Source organism: Phasianus colchicus, chromosome 4, assembly GCF_987193195.1.
Source record: "Phasianus colchicus chromosome 4, bPhaCol1.hap1.1, whole genome shotgun sequence".
Classification (NCBI taxonomy): Eukaryota; Metazoa; Chordata; class Aves; order Galliformes; family Phasianidae; genus Phasianus; species Phasianus colchicus.
This window is the reverse complement of record NC_143439.1, coordinates 19520810-19533594: the sequence shown is the minus strand read 5'-3', so window position 1 is coordinate 19533594 and position 12785 is coordinate 19520810. Positions and strand designations below refer to the sequence as shown.

General features: G+C 42.9%; 1 protein-coding gene across 1 annotated transcript; it reads left to right on the top strand.

Moving 5' to 3' along the window:
• Nucleotides 1–304: 304 nt before the first annotated feature.
• CYP2U1 (cytochrome P450 family 2 subfamily U member 1) lies at nucleotides 305–12679 on the top strand. Its single transcript, XM_031607425.2, has 5 exons — nucleotides 305–764; nucleotides 2413–3045; nucleotides 6952–7113; nucleotides 8115–8282; nucleotides 8653–12679. Exons 1-5 carry the CDS (start codon nucleotides 341–343, stop codon nucleotides 8829–8831), a joined length of 1566 nt encoding a protein of 521 aa, XP_031463285.1. The 5' UTR covers nucleotides 305–340; the 3' UTR covers nucleotides 8832–12679.
• Nucleotides 12680–12785: the final 106 nt, after the last annotated feature.

The following is a 12785-nucleotide window of genomic DNA, read 5'->3' as shown; positions in this document are numbered from 1 at the left end:
CGCTCGAGGCGCGGTGCCGCAGCACCTGCTTCGCGGAGCGCGCAGTAACCTCGCGTGGCACCTGAGCCCCCGGTGCCGAGCTCTGTTTCAAGGGGGCGTTGCCCTGGGCGGAGAGCTGAAGTCGCGTTCGCTCTGAAGGGCTGTAGGCGTTCACCAAGAACACCTCCGAGCTGCTCGCGGCTGTCTCTGCCCACGCCCAGCGGCGCACGAGGCTGGGGCAGCCCGCCTCAGGCCTCGCCTCCCGCCCGCCCCCCCGCGGCCCGCCCGCCCCCGCCATCTTAATCCGCTACGCGCCGAGGGGGGGGCGGGCGGGTAGGGACGAGCCCGGCCACCTGAGAGGATGGCGGCGGGCGGCGAGTGGCTTCTGCGGGCCCCCACCGCCACCGAGCTGCTGCTGGCGGCCGTGTGCTGGCTGGGCTGCTACTGGCTGCTGCGGCCGCGGGCGCCGCCGGGGCTGCCGCCGGGCCCCGCGCCCTGGCCGCTGGTGGGCAACTTCGCCTTCGCCCTGCTGCCGCCGCCGCTGCTGCGGAGGTGGGTGCTGGAGGTGTGGGGCCGCGGCCGCGGCTCCCCCGTCTTCTCCCCGCACGTCTTCCTCACCGGCCTCACCGAGATGTACGGCGGCATCTTCCGGCTCTTCGTGGGCAGCCGGCCCTTCATCGTCCTCAACACCTTCGGGGCGGTGCGGGAGGCGCTGGTGCAGAAGGCGGAGGTGTTCAGCGACCGGCCCTCCGTCCCCATCGTCCTCATGATCACCCACAACAAGGGTAAGGGGCTGGGGGGGCTCCGCGCGTAGCGGCCGCGGGCCGAGGTCCGCCGGCGGCCCCGCTCTGCGCGGCCTGGGGGAGGAGAGGGCAAGAGCGGCGTGCGCCGTGCTGTGAGCGAACGCGGCAGCGGTGGGAGGGATGCGGCTCCTCGTACGGCGCTGCGGCAGGGTCGTGCCGCTGGGTTCCATCTGGAAGGTCGTTGCAGCTGTGCTTGGGAATAGGGAGCTACGGGAGGTGAGGTCTGTCTGTAAAACGGTCCGAATTGCACGGAAGCACGGGGGCTGGAAGGGACATCGAGAGGTCGTTGTGTTCAGTCCCCTGCTGAAACAGACTCCCTGCGGCAGGTCGCACAGGTAGGCAGGCATCCAGACGGGTCTTGAATGTCTGCACAGGAGACTCCACAGCCTCTCTGGGCAGCCCGATCCAGCGCTCCATCACCTTTAGCACCTTTAGTTCTTCCAGATCCATTATATATCGCTTGACAGTAGCTGTCACAAGGAGGTGAATTCCTCCCCTGGTGTTGTAAAGTGAACTATAGGAGTAGTGTACGATGCTCAGAAAGGAGTAGGGATACGTATTGCGGACTGCAGGAGCTGCCTGGCCCAGCACTAGGAGCTTCTCTGAAGGCTGCTGGAAGTTGTAGGTGCTTTCACTGGGTGCAGAATGGAGTACACAACCTGCACTATACTGGGAAGGCAACAGCTGCAGGTCCAGTGGGCTACAAAGGACATTAAGGATCATCAAGTTCCAACCCGCTGCTGCAGTCAGGGTTGCCCCCCACCAGATCAGGCTGTCCAGAGCTGAGACGCTTCAGAGAACATTCATCTGCAGATTTCTATCCACAGATTTCTTACTTGTTTACCAGGGCTACATACATGAAGTCTTAAGAGAAATGTAGGTGATGTTGAATATAGAAAAATGGTGCATCTTTCTGTTGCCAATTTTTTGTGACCTCTTCCATTTAAACTTAGCATTGAGATTTGCATCTGATAGAAGAATTGATGTTGCTTTTATAAAGTAACTTTTTATTGCCAGGCAGAACTGATGATGTCACAATATTAGGAGAACGAAAGCAGCACTGGCCCTTGTTTTGATGACTTTAAACACTCTCAAGTTAACTGTGGAGTATTAGAAAGAATTTGTTTTGGTTGTGCAGCAGGGATGTTTCTGTTTGTAAATGAGCAATATTTATATGAAGCTGAGGAACTGAACTTTATTTCATAGTGATATTATCTTGCAGAACGTGTGCCTAGAGGCACTGAAATGTAGAGATGCAAATCAGGTTGTTGCCACGTGGCTCTGGATCTTTCTTCACTTTCCGTGTTTGTTTGCAGCATGTGTATCCTTTGTAAAAACAATACTTATAGCAGGACTGTGTGCACACAAACAGTGAGAAATCAGTAGAACAGAAAAGGAAAGAATTGGTGTTTTAATATCACATACCCTGTCTTGCTCAAAGAATTTGCATCTTTGCATCTCAGAATACTGAAATTCTTCCTCCTCTAGTTCCAAATCCAACGCTTGGGACAGTTGCTGTGTATCTTTTCCCCGTCTTTTGGCTTATGGTTGACAGGCCCGTGTAACTGTTTCTCCTCCTTCCACTTGAAAACAGAACAGCTTTGTTTCAGACTGTTCTTTCCCCTTCCAGGTGTTATTTTTGCACCTTATGGCCCTGTGTGGAAGCAGCAGAGGAAATTCTCTCTTGCAACACTGCGGCATTTTGGAGTGGGAAGACATAGCTTAGAGCCTAAGATCATTGAGGAGCTGAAGTTCATAAAGGAAGAAATGCTGAAGCATGGCAAGGATTCATTCAATCCCTTCCCGATTATTCGCAACGCAGTGTCTAATGTGATCTGCTCCATGGCCTTTGGCAGGCGTTTCAATTATGAAGATGTTGAGTTCAAGACAATGCTGAAGAACATGGCCCGTGCACTGGAGCTAAGTGTGAACAGCTCTATGATCCTGGTCAACATCTGCCCATGGCTGTACTACCTTCCCTTTGGGCCTTTCAGGGAGCTTAGAAAAACAGAGTTAGATATTACTGCTTTTCTAAAGAAAATAATTGCACAGCACAGGGATACACTGGATGCAGCAAATCCCAGGGACTTCATTGATATGTACTTCCTCCATGCAGAAGAAGAGAAGAACAACAAGGAGAGCAGTTTTAATGAAGACTACCTATTTTTTATCATTGGAGACCTGTTCATTGCAGGCACAGATACTACTTCCAACACGATATTGTGGTGCCTGCTCTACATGTCCCTCTACCCAGAAGTACAAGGTAAGACTATTCTTGGTGTTTTGTAAACTCCACTTGGATTTTCAGAATTGAAAGCAATCAGAAACACCATTGAAGTCATTGGGAGTGCTGCTATCAGCCCTCCAAATTGCACATAGATATGTAATACAACATCTTTTTCTATCTACCTTACAATGATGATCTTTATGTTAGTGCTGTATATTAACTATCTCAACTGTCCTTTATGCTGTGTGTGTGCATTTCTTCTGTTTTGGGACAACTTTATCTTTTGCAAGTAACTCAAAGAAACCTTGGCATAGTGGTTTGGTGGTTGTTTTTTGTTTCTTTCTTTCTTTCTTTCTTTTTGGCAATTGTATAGTTCCAGGCTTACTGCAGCAATGCAGTGATGTGCAGTGGTAAGAGGAGGCTCCTGAACCTACTGGGGAGTCTGGAGAAGTGAAGCACTATCCACTGTAGAGGTCACTTAGGCAATTTGGGCCTTCACAAGTCCTTGGGGCCAGCTGGGATACATCTGAGGGAGATTGCTGATGTTTCTGCAAGACTTCTTTCTAAATGGTTATGACTGCTGAGAAGGTTGCATATGAAAGGGAGGAAGAGGAGGAGAATATCATACCTGTATTCAAGAAGAGGAATTTATTATTACCTTTTATGTGGCACAGGAAAATGTGTTTGGAATTCTGTGTCAAGTTTTGGGATCCTGAAGTACTGAAATGCTGGAGCAAGCCAATCAAAGGGCCAGCAAGGTGGACAGGGCATGGAGTACATGGCCCATTTGGTGACACAGAAGGAACTGGGAGTATTCAGTAATAGGGAAAGGAGGGCAGACCTGCTGCATGCAACTGTCTAATTAGAAGATGCTGGAGAGATGGAGGCAGTCTTTTTGGAGGTGAGCAGTGAAGGGATTGAAGGGAGGCAGCAGAGAGAATCTACAAGAGAATTAAATACTGCTTCTACTGTCTTCTATGAAGACAGCAAGGACTGCAACAGATAACCTCTAGAGTTATAAAATTTATGACTTTGAAAGTATTTAAAACTTGATGGGCTATGACTCTGAGTAGTATGAGTATGAGTATGAGTAGTATGATCTACCTTCCAAGTTATATCTGATTGGGAAGGTGACTTGGCTATGGGTAATGATTTGGATCAGATGACCTCCAGAGGTTCCTTGCAACCCCAGTTTTTTTGGCAGTGATGCAGGCATGTTCATATTTGTGATAGAATTCTTGAGAATGCCTTGTGTGTTGTTGCAAATACAAAAAAATACTGGTGGTACTGGAGACATTATGCTATTAAAATCATACTTGCTAGAGTTATATTTCAGGATTTCTTGAGATAAGTTTTCATTGCCAAAGAATTACAGTTCATTTTGATTAAATATCTTTTATACTGGGTCTTGCTACAGTACATGTCATTGCAAAGGCAACATTTTTTGGTCCTATTTATCAAATCTAATCTGTTGAATTTAAACAAAATAAAGCAACTGGTTTATTAACTTATTAGCAGCATCTCACAAAGTCCTGCACAGCAAATGCTTTCCACTAAAATGATTGTTAGATATACACAGACTGAAACCTCAGCAGAATGGACAGATTCCATTTGGTAATTCTACTTCATTTCATAATAGTGAACCACTTCCCTTTTGCCAAGGCTTCTTGCTAACCTGGAACAAAGAGTAAAACTCAAGTTATCTAAGAGCAATATAAAGCAGGAATACTTTTATAAAATACCTGAAATTTTGAAGTTATCCTGTACTGCAGCTGCTTTACAAATTAGCCAATGGGTACTTGTTTACAGTACCTCTCTGCAGTAATCTTTTTAAGTAGGTCAAGATCATAGTTTATTGTACAAAGTCAATACAAGTTGTTGGACAAAGATTGCAAAATAGGGTATCAGTTCAGTATATACAAGACAGAGTTCACAGAGGACAAATTGCATGGGCTCCTTCTATTATTTAATGGTTGTGTGTTATCAGTGCTGGACTTGATAGGTTGTTACAAGAATTAGATATGTTCTAAATTATACAAGTGAGAGCTGGATGGGTTTTGTGTGTTGAGTTTGTTTGTTTGTTTGAATCCCCCTTCCCTCTTGTCTGCTAATTAACATGTGATAATTATTTTTCTCTTTACTTCAGTTTTCTACCACTTCTACTACCTTTCTCTATTTACCTTTCTCCATATGCCATGGCTGTTGTTAAACAGTATGTTTAAGCTCAGTACCCTAGAGCATGTGTATCACTTAGCTATGTAATATAATTCCCTTACTTTTAATATCCCATTCCTTATGTCTCCCGTTTGCTTGGGAATTAATGCATGGGCCTTATTTTTCTCTCCTTCTCTGCCCTCCTTCCTCCCCCCTCCCCCCCCAGTAATTTTTCTCCTGTCCCTTAAGGGGAATGCAAGAAAATGCAGCAGTGGTAAATGCAGGCAGACAGGCAGATAGTTTCAGGAAATGGAAATGAATGGCTGCAGCATTTTGGCTACTCTCTGTATAATTCCACATATCTTCACAAACTCCTAGGAAGGGTTGTTGATGATAAGACAGTGGTATGACATTTGGCATTGAAACAGTCAGTCTCCTTAATTTTTCTTTTTTTTAATTCTCATTTAAATTACTGTGAATGTGCATACCTGAATGCAGGGCTATGATGTGCCAGTAAAAAAAATAAATAAAAATGAAACAAGTAGCAAAACCCACAGACCAGGTACTCACGGGTCACACTATTGACAGATCCATTATTGTTTAGCGATTTCTTCCTGTGTTCTTTACATGAGAATTTGTTTCCCCAGCAATCCCAGTAGGTGGCAGCAAGCATTCACTCATCACTACCCATACGATATTTCTGATTGCTCCTCTGTCTCTGAAAACAGTGAATCAGTGAGAATCTTGTATCAGTGCTGGGGAATCTTGGAAAAGGCAAGCAGGTCAAGCACAAAATGTTCAGGGTAACAAGGGAAAAAAAAATTAGAATGGACTTTCTTTTTAATGAAAAGTTGATTTTGAGATCTTCTCTCTCAGGATTTTCTATTGCTCTGTAGCCAGATTCTGAGTTACCTGGAAAAAAAGCAGCATCGTCCAGTCCAAGGGCAGAACAAATCTCGTGTCTTTGAAACTTCTCTTAATCGACTTCCTTGCATGCTGAGCCTTTAGTGAGACGACAGGGGGAGCAAGTGTTTTAAAACTTTCTGTTTTTCATGAGAGTGGAGACGAGTTCAATAACTTCTGTTTTTCATGTGGGAAAACATGTGATGTGATGGAACGTCTGATGCCTTCCTGGGTAAATGAGAAATAGCTGAGTTTAGGTTCTGTGAGTAGAAAGTGGGAGACAGCAGAACAAGAGTTGTATGGCTGTAATGCCTGCAGTAACAGCACCAGAATTCCTGCTCCAGAATGAAGTACCCAGAGCAACCACATTTAAAGCTTTTCCTTCTCTTCATCATCTTTTCCAGTTCTGAAAACTGACTTTTTGCAGGGGCCAGCGACTAGCTGGGTTATACAGTCTATGCTGTCTTCTTTTTTTTCTTTTCTTTCTTTCTTTCTTTTTTTCTTTCTTTTTTTTTTAAATTTTTTTTTAAGGCAGGCCAGACTCTTAATGTTTGGACTATTCAAGCTACTGTGTAGTTAAACTGTTAACTAAGGTTACAACTACATTTGGAACTGAAACAGAACTTTTCCTGTGCTTAGCCAAAATAGTAGCACTGTCCTCTCTGTAGCTTTACTCTGGACAGTTGTCAAGATTCTGTTTGGTTTCTTCGTTGCTGAGACTGTTCTGTAGGCTTTTGCTGCCATAGTTATTTTGGCTAGAAGATCATGCATTGTAGTCATTTTTGACAAATCTATTTAAACACTGAAGCACAGATAAGTGAAATTAAGATTATGCCTTCTCACATATTGTACTTTTTTTTTTTTTTTATCACTCTCTTTGAATAGAGAAAGTTCATGCAGAAATTGAAGCAGTTCTAGGTCGTGACAAAGTTCCCTCTCTTACCCACAAGGCTCAAATGCCCTTCACAGAGGCAACAATTATGGAAGTGCAGAGGATGACTGCAGTTGTTCCCCTTTCTATCCCACGAATGGCTTCAGAAACTGCTGGTAAGCATTTGTTGAGGCTTAGTACTGTGTTTCTTTTGCGGATGAAGGTCTGATGGGACATCTGGTGAAATTTACAGAGACCTCATTTGTCTATTAAAACTTGTAGCTCAAGTATGTAAAATGCCATTTGTATAAAGAATGGCTGGGCTTGAGATATTTGTTAAGGTAAGCAGCATGCTTGACCTGATGTCCAGAATGTCTCTCTAATTTAGAGAGATTTCTTTTTTGGGGGGTCAGATTATGTTGGCTGATGTGATTTGCGGTAGTTGGAAGCTGAGTCTATCTTTGTACCTGGAGTTGCTTTTGGCCATCTGACATAGAGATCTGATAAATTTACTTACAATTAACTGATTTGCTAAAACTTAAAAGGCATATACAGCAGAAATAATAATAATAAATATATTTTCTAAAGGCCTTTTGTTGGCTGTAGCTGAGAACTGGTTTAAGTCAGGGAGAGGTAGCAATACTTGGTTTTCAAATCCAATTCTGAATTGGTTTGATTTTTTTTAGTGTTTTGGCTTGCGGAACAATAAGGTGCAACAAGCTTAAATGAGACTAGTCACTTCACAACCCTTTAGTGAATACAGTTCAAAACACATGCCTCTTCCTTACCTCCATCATCTCTGCACAGATGTTCTGTAACAGCAGAGAACTGGGAGGAAGCTAGGTCACAGCATTTCCATTCAGCAGAGTGCATTTCTAATGACTGCTTCTGTGGTATTGGCATGCTGAGGGAGGCTTTGGAGCTTCTCAGCTGCCTTTTCCCTGCAGGGAGCTGTTGCCATAACATGGTTTCTTTCCAGCTGCTCTGGCCTGTGTGATGGTGACCCAGCCGGGCTAGCACAGGTCACCTTTGCTTCAAGTGCCTGCTACATTTGTAACCCACAGCTACAGATCCATATCATTTTTTGTGATGTTTTCTTTTTTTAATAAGTCTCCTGTGTTTGCTTCTAGCAGCTTATCAAATCCTCTGTCTTTGTGCTTTTTTTTTTTTTTTGAAGTGCTGCAGGGATATACTATTCCAAAGGGCAGTGTGATCGTGCCCAACTTGTGGTCGGTGCACAGAGATCCTAATATCTGGGAGAACCCAGATGACTTTCAACCAACAAGATTTCTGGATGAAAATGGCCAGATAATTAAGAAAGAGGCATTCATTCCTTTTGGAATGGGTAAGATACAAACATATTGTTTTATCCAGTGTAGGGCCTCAGAGGTGTGAGATTTAAAAGGACTCACAGGACTTGTTTTATTATTGCATTTGGTAGTTTGCAAAATGGGTTGGGTTCTTAAAAGCTGCAGTTGCCAAGCAGAAGTGAGAAATGATGAATCCTGCTTTGATAATACTTTTCCTATGGAATAAGTACTGTTAATATCAAGTGGTAAAGCTGAGCAAAACTCAGAGACCAAAGTTTTGGAAGCCCATAACTTACTCATAGCTAGAGCAATTCTGCATTTGGAATAGGAATTGCATGTGTGTTAACAACTGAATCAACAGTATATAAAAAGCACTAATAATGTCTCTTTCTAACTATTCTTTAGGTAAACGTGTGTGCATGGGAGAGCAGTTGGCAAAAATGGAGCTGTTCTTAATTTTTGCAAGTCTAATGCAAAGCTTTACTTTTTTGTACCCTGAAAATGCTACAAAACCATCTATGGAGGGAAGATTTGGTCTAACTTTAGCTCCCTGTCCATTCAAAATAATAGCTTTGAAGAGATGATACAACATCACAAATAATCAAACAAAGAAATACTGCACTTTTAAAACCCAGCTTGATTTTCTTTCCAGCTTATTTTGCTACTTTCTTTCCAGAAAAACAGTAATTGCATAGGCTTTCATACCAATGAGAAAGATCCATTTGCAATTCTGGATGGAGAACTTTTTTTTTTTTTTGTCAGCTGTTGCATTCCACAAATGAACTGACGATACAGTTTGCAATTTGGTATTAAAACTTGCTGGGCTTACACCCTCTGTCTGTTAAGCTAATACTGTTTGTTTGTCAAATGTTAATTATGTAAGAATGGTCCCAAAAAGTCTGTTAATACTATAGTGAATTTTAATTGTTATTTTGATGAAACAGTATGTGAAATTTAACAAATGACTGAAGGACATAATCTTATAGAAGAATTAAGGAATAAGAGGGTGTTGTTAGCATTTTCTGTGCAAAGAAACATCACAAACGTAATGGAGTTCAAATAACAATGAATACTTTATTGAAAGAACTAAATGATACTTCTTATAACCTTGAAGCATTCTGTCTGGTGAGTAACTTACAGGTGGAGACTGGATCAAATCAGTCTCTATTCCTGGATCCAGATGTCCTTGAGTATCAGAGCTTCCTGTAAACATACAGGTACCAACTCTAAAAAACACATGCCAGGTTCATTTGGAGGCCTAGTGAATCGTTGCATATACCGTGTTCTTAACCTGGGGATATGAAAGGAATGCACAGCCTCTGAATAGAGATAATTTATTTCTAAATATAAATGAGAGCTAATTTCTCTAACATAAAGCAGAAGTCTGGTGCCAGGCAGGTATCCAAGACTACGCATCTATGATAACACTGTTCCCTGTTTTGCCTGTGTCACAAGTGATGGTCTGTCCTCTGGCTGCAGCCTGGATGAGACCACCAGCCTGTTCATCAGGAAGACATCTGCATGGATAATCCTGAAGCTAGGGCTTGCGCTAAGGTTCTTCCTTACAGGCAGTGTGGATGGTACTGCCACAACCTTTTTTGGCTTTGAAAACTGGAATCTTACATCAAACACATTTCAACATAGTACTATAGATGTAGGCCTTAAAAGTTGAGGCATGGAAATTAGGAATCTAACATACCTGAGGTTTCACTGGACAGGCTGTTTCTTTGTTATCTTCTATATGGTGTAAAAAGACCTGTAGTCCACATAATATTAGTGTATCAGAACCTTATTCTTTCCTCAAGTATAATTTTAGTGCTGTTTACAACTATCAAAAGAGCATCAGGGAAGCCTGTTTTTAGGTATTTCAGAATGAGTCGCTCAGTCTCACTGCCTTTTATTTAAAAGGTTTTCAAATGTCTGATGTTTGAGGGATGTGTAGCTGTTAACCTTTATATAACTGTTCTTTACCATCCTTCAATCTCTTTATATACTTTTTGATCTAGCAGAGTTTTATATTAGATGAAATAAATACAAATGTACTCTTCTAAGAAATGTTTTCCCCTTATTGGAGGTCTAGAAAATACTAGCAGTCCTCCAGATGCTAAGTTCACAAGACTGGAAGGTGAAATAAACTGTAAAGTGAAATTGAAAATTCTGTAGCAGAAATTGAACCTAAATTGTAAAAGAAAATTTAGCTCTTAAGCTTTAAATTCTCTCTATTCTTGTATCTCTCGTTAAATCAAATCTTTAAAAGCCTAATAGTGCCTGGCAAAGACTGCAGAATACTTTGGATTTCAATTAAGGTTTTCTGCTAGCTGTTTTAAATTACACGGTGGCGTGATTTCTGAGTGATCAGTTGGTTGCTCGTGTACCCTACCACTTCTGTCAGACCTTCCAGTTTTTCTTAAGGCTAGCTTTTGACTTTATAGGTTAGCCCATATTTTTGAAATTTTTGAAAACCCCATAGCACGAGAAGTTGAGTTTGGTACCAATGCTAGTGAACTTGCACTAAAAGCCGACTGCATTGGATTAATATGCATTATATTTTCCAATGAACAATGTACAGTTGGGATTTTTGCCTGGAAATCCTTAAAATAGTATATGCTTAATTGCAGAGCTGAATTGAGTGCTGATAATGTTTATCTTTCTGTCAAAATGCCTTTTTAAGCAATATAATGATGTTGGTGTGCAACTGATGATTTATCTATTTGTCCTTTTAATCTTGAGGACTTATTTGAAAAGCACTTTAGTTGTTTTTTTTGTTGGTTTTGTTTTGTTTTACTGATTCCAAAGAAGACACAATTCACATAAACACATAGTATGTGGAATTACATATATTTGTGTTCATCTTGCCTGCTGAGTTTAGTGTGAAATGTCACCTTTAAAAGTTGGCCTCCTACAGATAGTATTTTGGAAGTGCAGTTTCTTGGCAATACCTATAATCACCCACAGAATGACAAGCTGAAAACACTGATGTGATGCTGCAATCATGTCAATGTCTGCCAGAATGCAAGATGATGTTGGAAATAATAATGAAGACTTGCCTTTCATTGCTTCCAGATGCACTGAATTTATGTAAAATGCTATGAAAGTTAACTAAACAACAGCAAGAAAGTATTAGTGGTTCAAAACTGTGTTGCCATCTGTGGTAAACTGTAAGTAAAGTGGTAGCAGATTTGGTTTATATTGTAAATGCATCCATCCCCTCCTATTATTTTTTTTTTTTTTTCAGAAGACAAAGCATCTCAAATGCCTTACTGAAAAAAAAACTTATGTTTGTATAAGCAAACAGCTATTTCTGAATGCTGAAAATGTCTTTATTTCTAGAAATGACTTCAGAATTTGCTTTGGTATAATTTTATGTTTAATAAAATCATTCTTAAGTAAGCGTTTGACAGCTTTGCGCAGTCATTTTAATGAATTCTATTTGTTGGTTAAGATTGTTGATATTTCATGTTGTACATTTTTGAGTGAGATGAAGAGTCAAGGGGTGGGGGGGAAGGTAGAATTGGGAAAGTATAATACCAGGAGTGTTATGAGCAAGTAGTAGAATATGCTTCTTTATTCTCATAATACAGCTTTAAAAACCCTGTTACTGAGAACGAATTAATTGAGAAGAACGCAGCTGAGGAAGAGCAGAAGCTGCTAAGAGGAAACACAGAGTCTGATGACCAAGGTGGGAAAGGAACAGACCAGTGGGCAGAGCTGAGGGATTGTTTTGTGTAGAGGGGTCAGAGAGCCTCAGATGGAGGGCAGAGACGAGGGGGTGTGACGTCCAGAGTTGGGTGGGCCTTAACTGAAGCACTTGTGGGGACGAAGTGGGTGTGAGCCCAGCCGTGTGCAGAGGAGACTATTTATAGAAGTCCTGGGCTTTAAGCCTGGAGTTATTGTGCAGGTAGTTTGGCATAAGGCTTTTTTATGGATTTTAATTACGTGCCTGGTCTGGGTAGCCCCAAGTCTACTTGGGAGAAGCTGTTTCTAGCAGCCCCTTGCTACTCCTGCCTGATCTGCAGTTGGATGAGGCTTAGTGAGAGAATTTTCAGCGCAAAGTGCACAGACGGGAGAATACTTTGGTTCGTGTTAGGAGAAAACAAGTTACTTAATGTTTACCCCAAAGCCGGCTCAAGGAATACATGCTACTGTTGCAGCCGCTGCTGGCTCAAAGGAACTAGATGGAAAACGCCGGCAGCCTGTATCTGATCGGATTCCGTCAGTAGCGTCTACAAGGGAACGCCTGGCGGGTTGGTGCGCGAGGCCACGTTGGATGCGGCCCTGGGCGCGTTCTAGCTTGGAAATCCGAGGTGCTGCCGCGCTCGTGGCCTGGAGACGCTGGGGCAGCGGGCACAGCTCCAGGGAAGGACGCTGCTGAAGGACGCAGAGAGGAGCGGCAGCTGTGGGCCGGCTGCCCGCCCCGTGCTAGCGAGGAGCAATAGCAGCGCAGCAGCACGCTCCCGCGCCGACCCCAGCGTTCTTTTACTCCCGGGCCCCGCTCAGCGCACCGACACACGCGCGTCCCGGCGCACAGCGCTCAGGGC

Bases quoted from the DNA above. Each gene is read 5' to 3' on its own strand.
- CYP2U1 (XM_031607425.2), top strand. From the start codon at position 341: ATGGCGGCGGGCGGCGAGTGGCTTCTGCGGGCCCCCACCGCCACCGAG. The intron at 765-2,412 runs GTAAGGGGCTGG...TTCCCCTTCCAG, and splicing joins CATGATCACCCACAACAAGG to GTGTTATTTTTGCACCTTAT. The intron at 3,046-6,951 runs GTAAGACTATTC...CTCTTTGAATAG, and splicing joins CCTCTACCCAGAAGTACAAG to AGAAAGTTCATGCAGAAATT.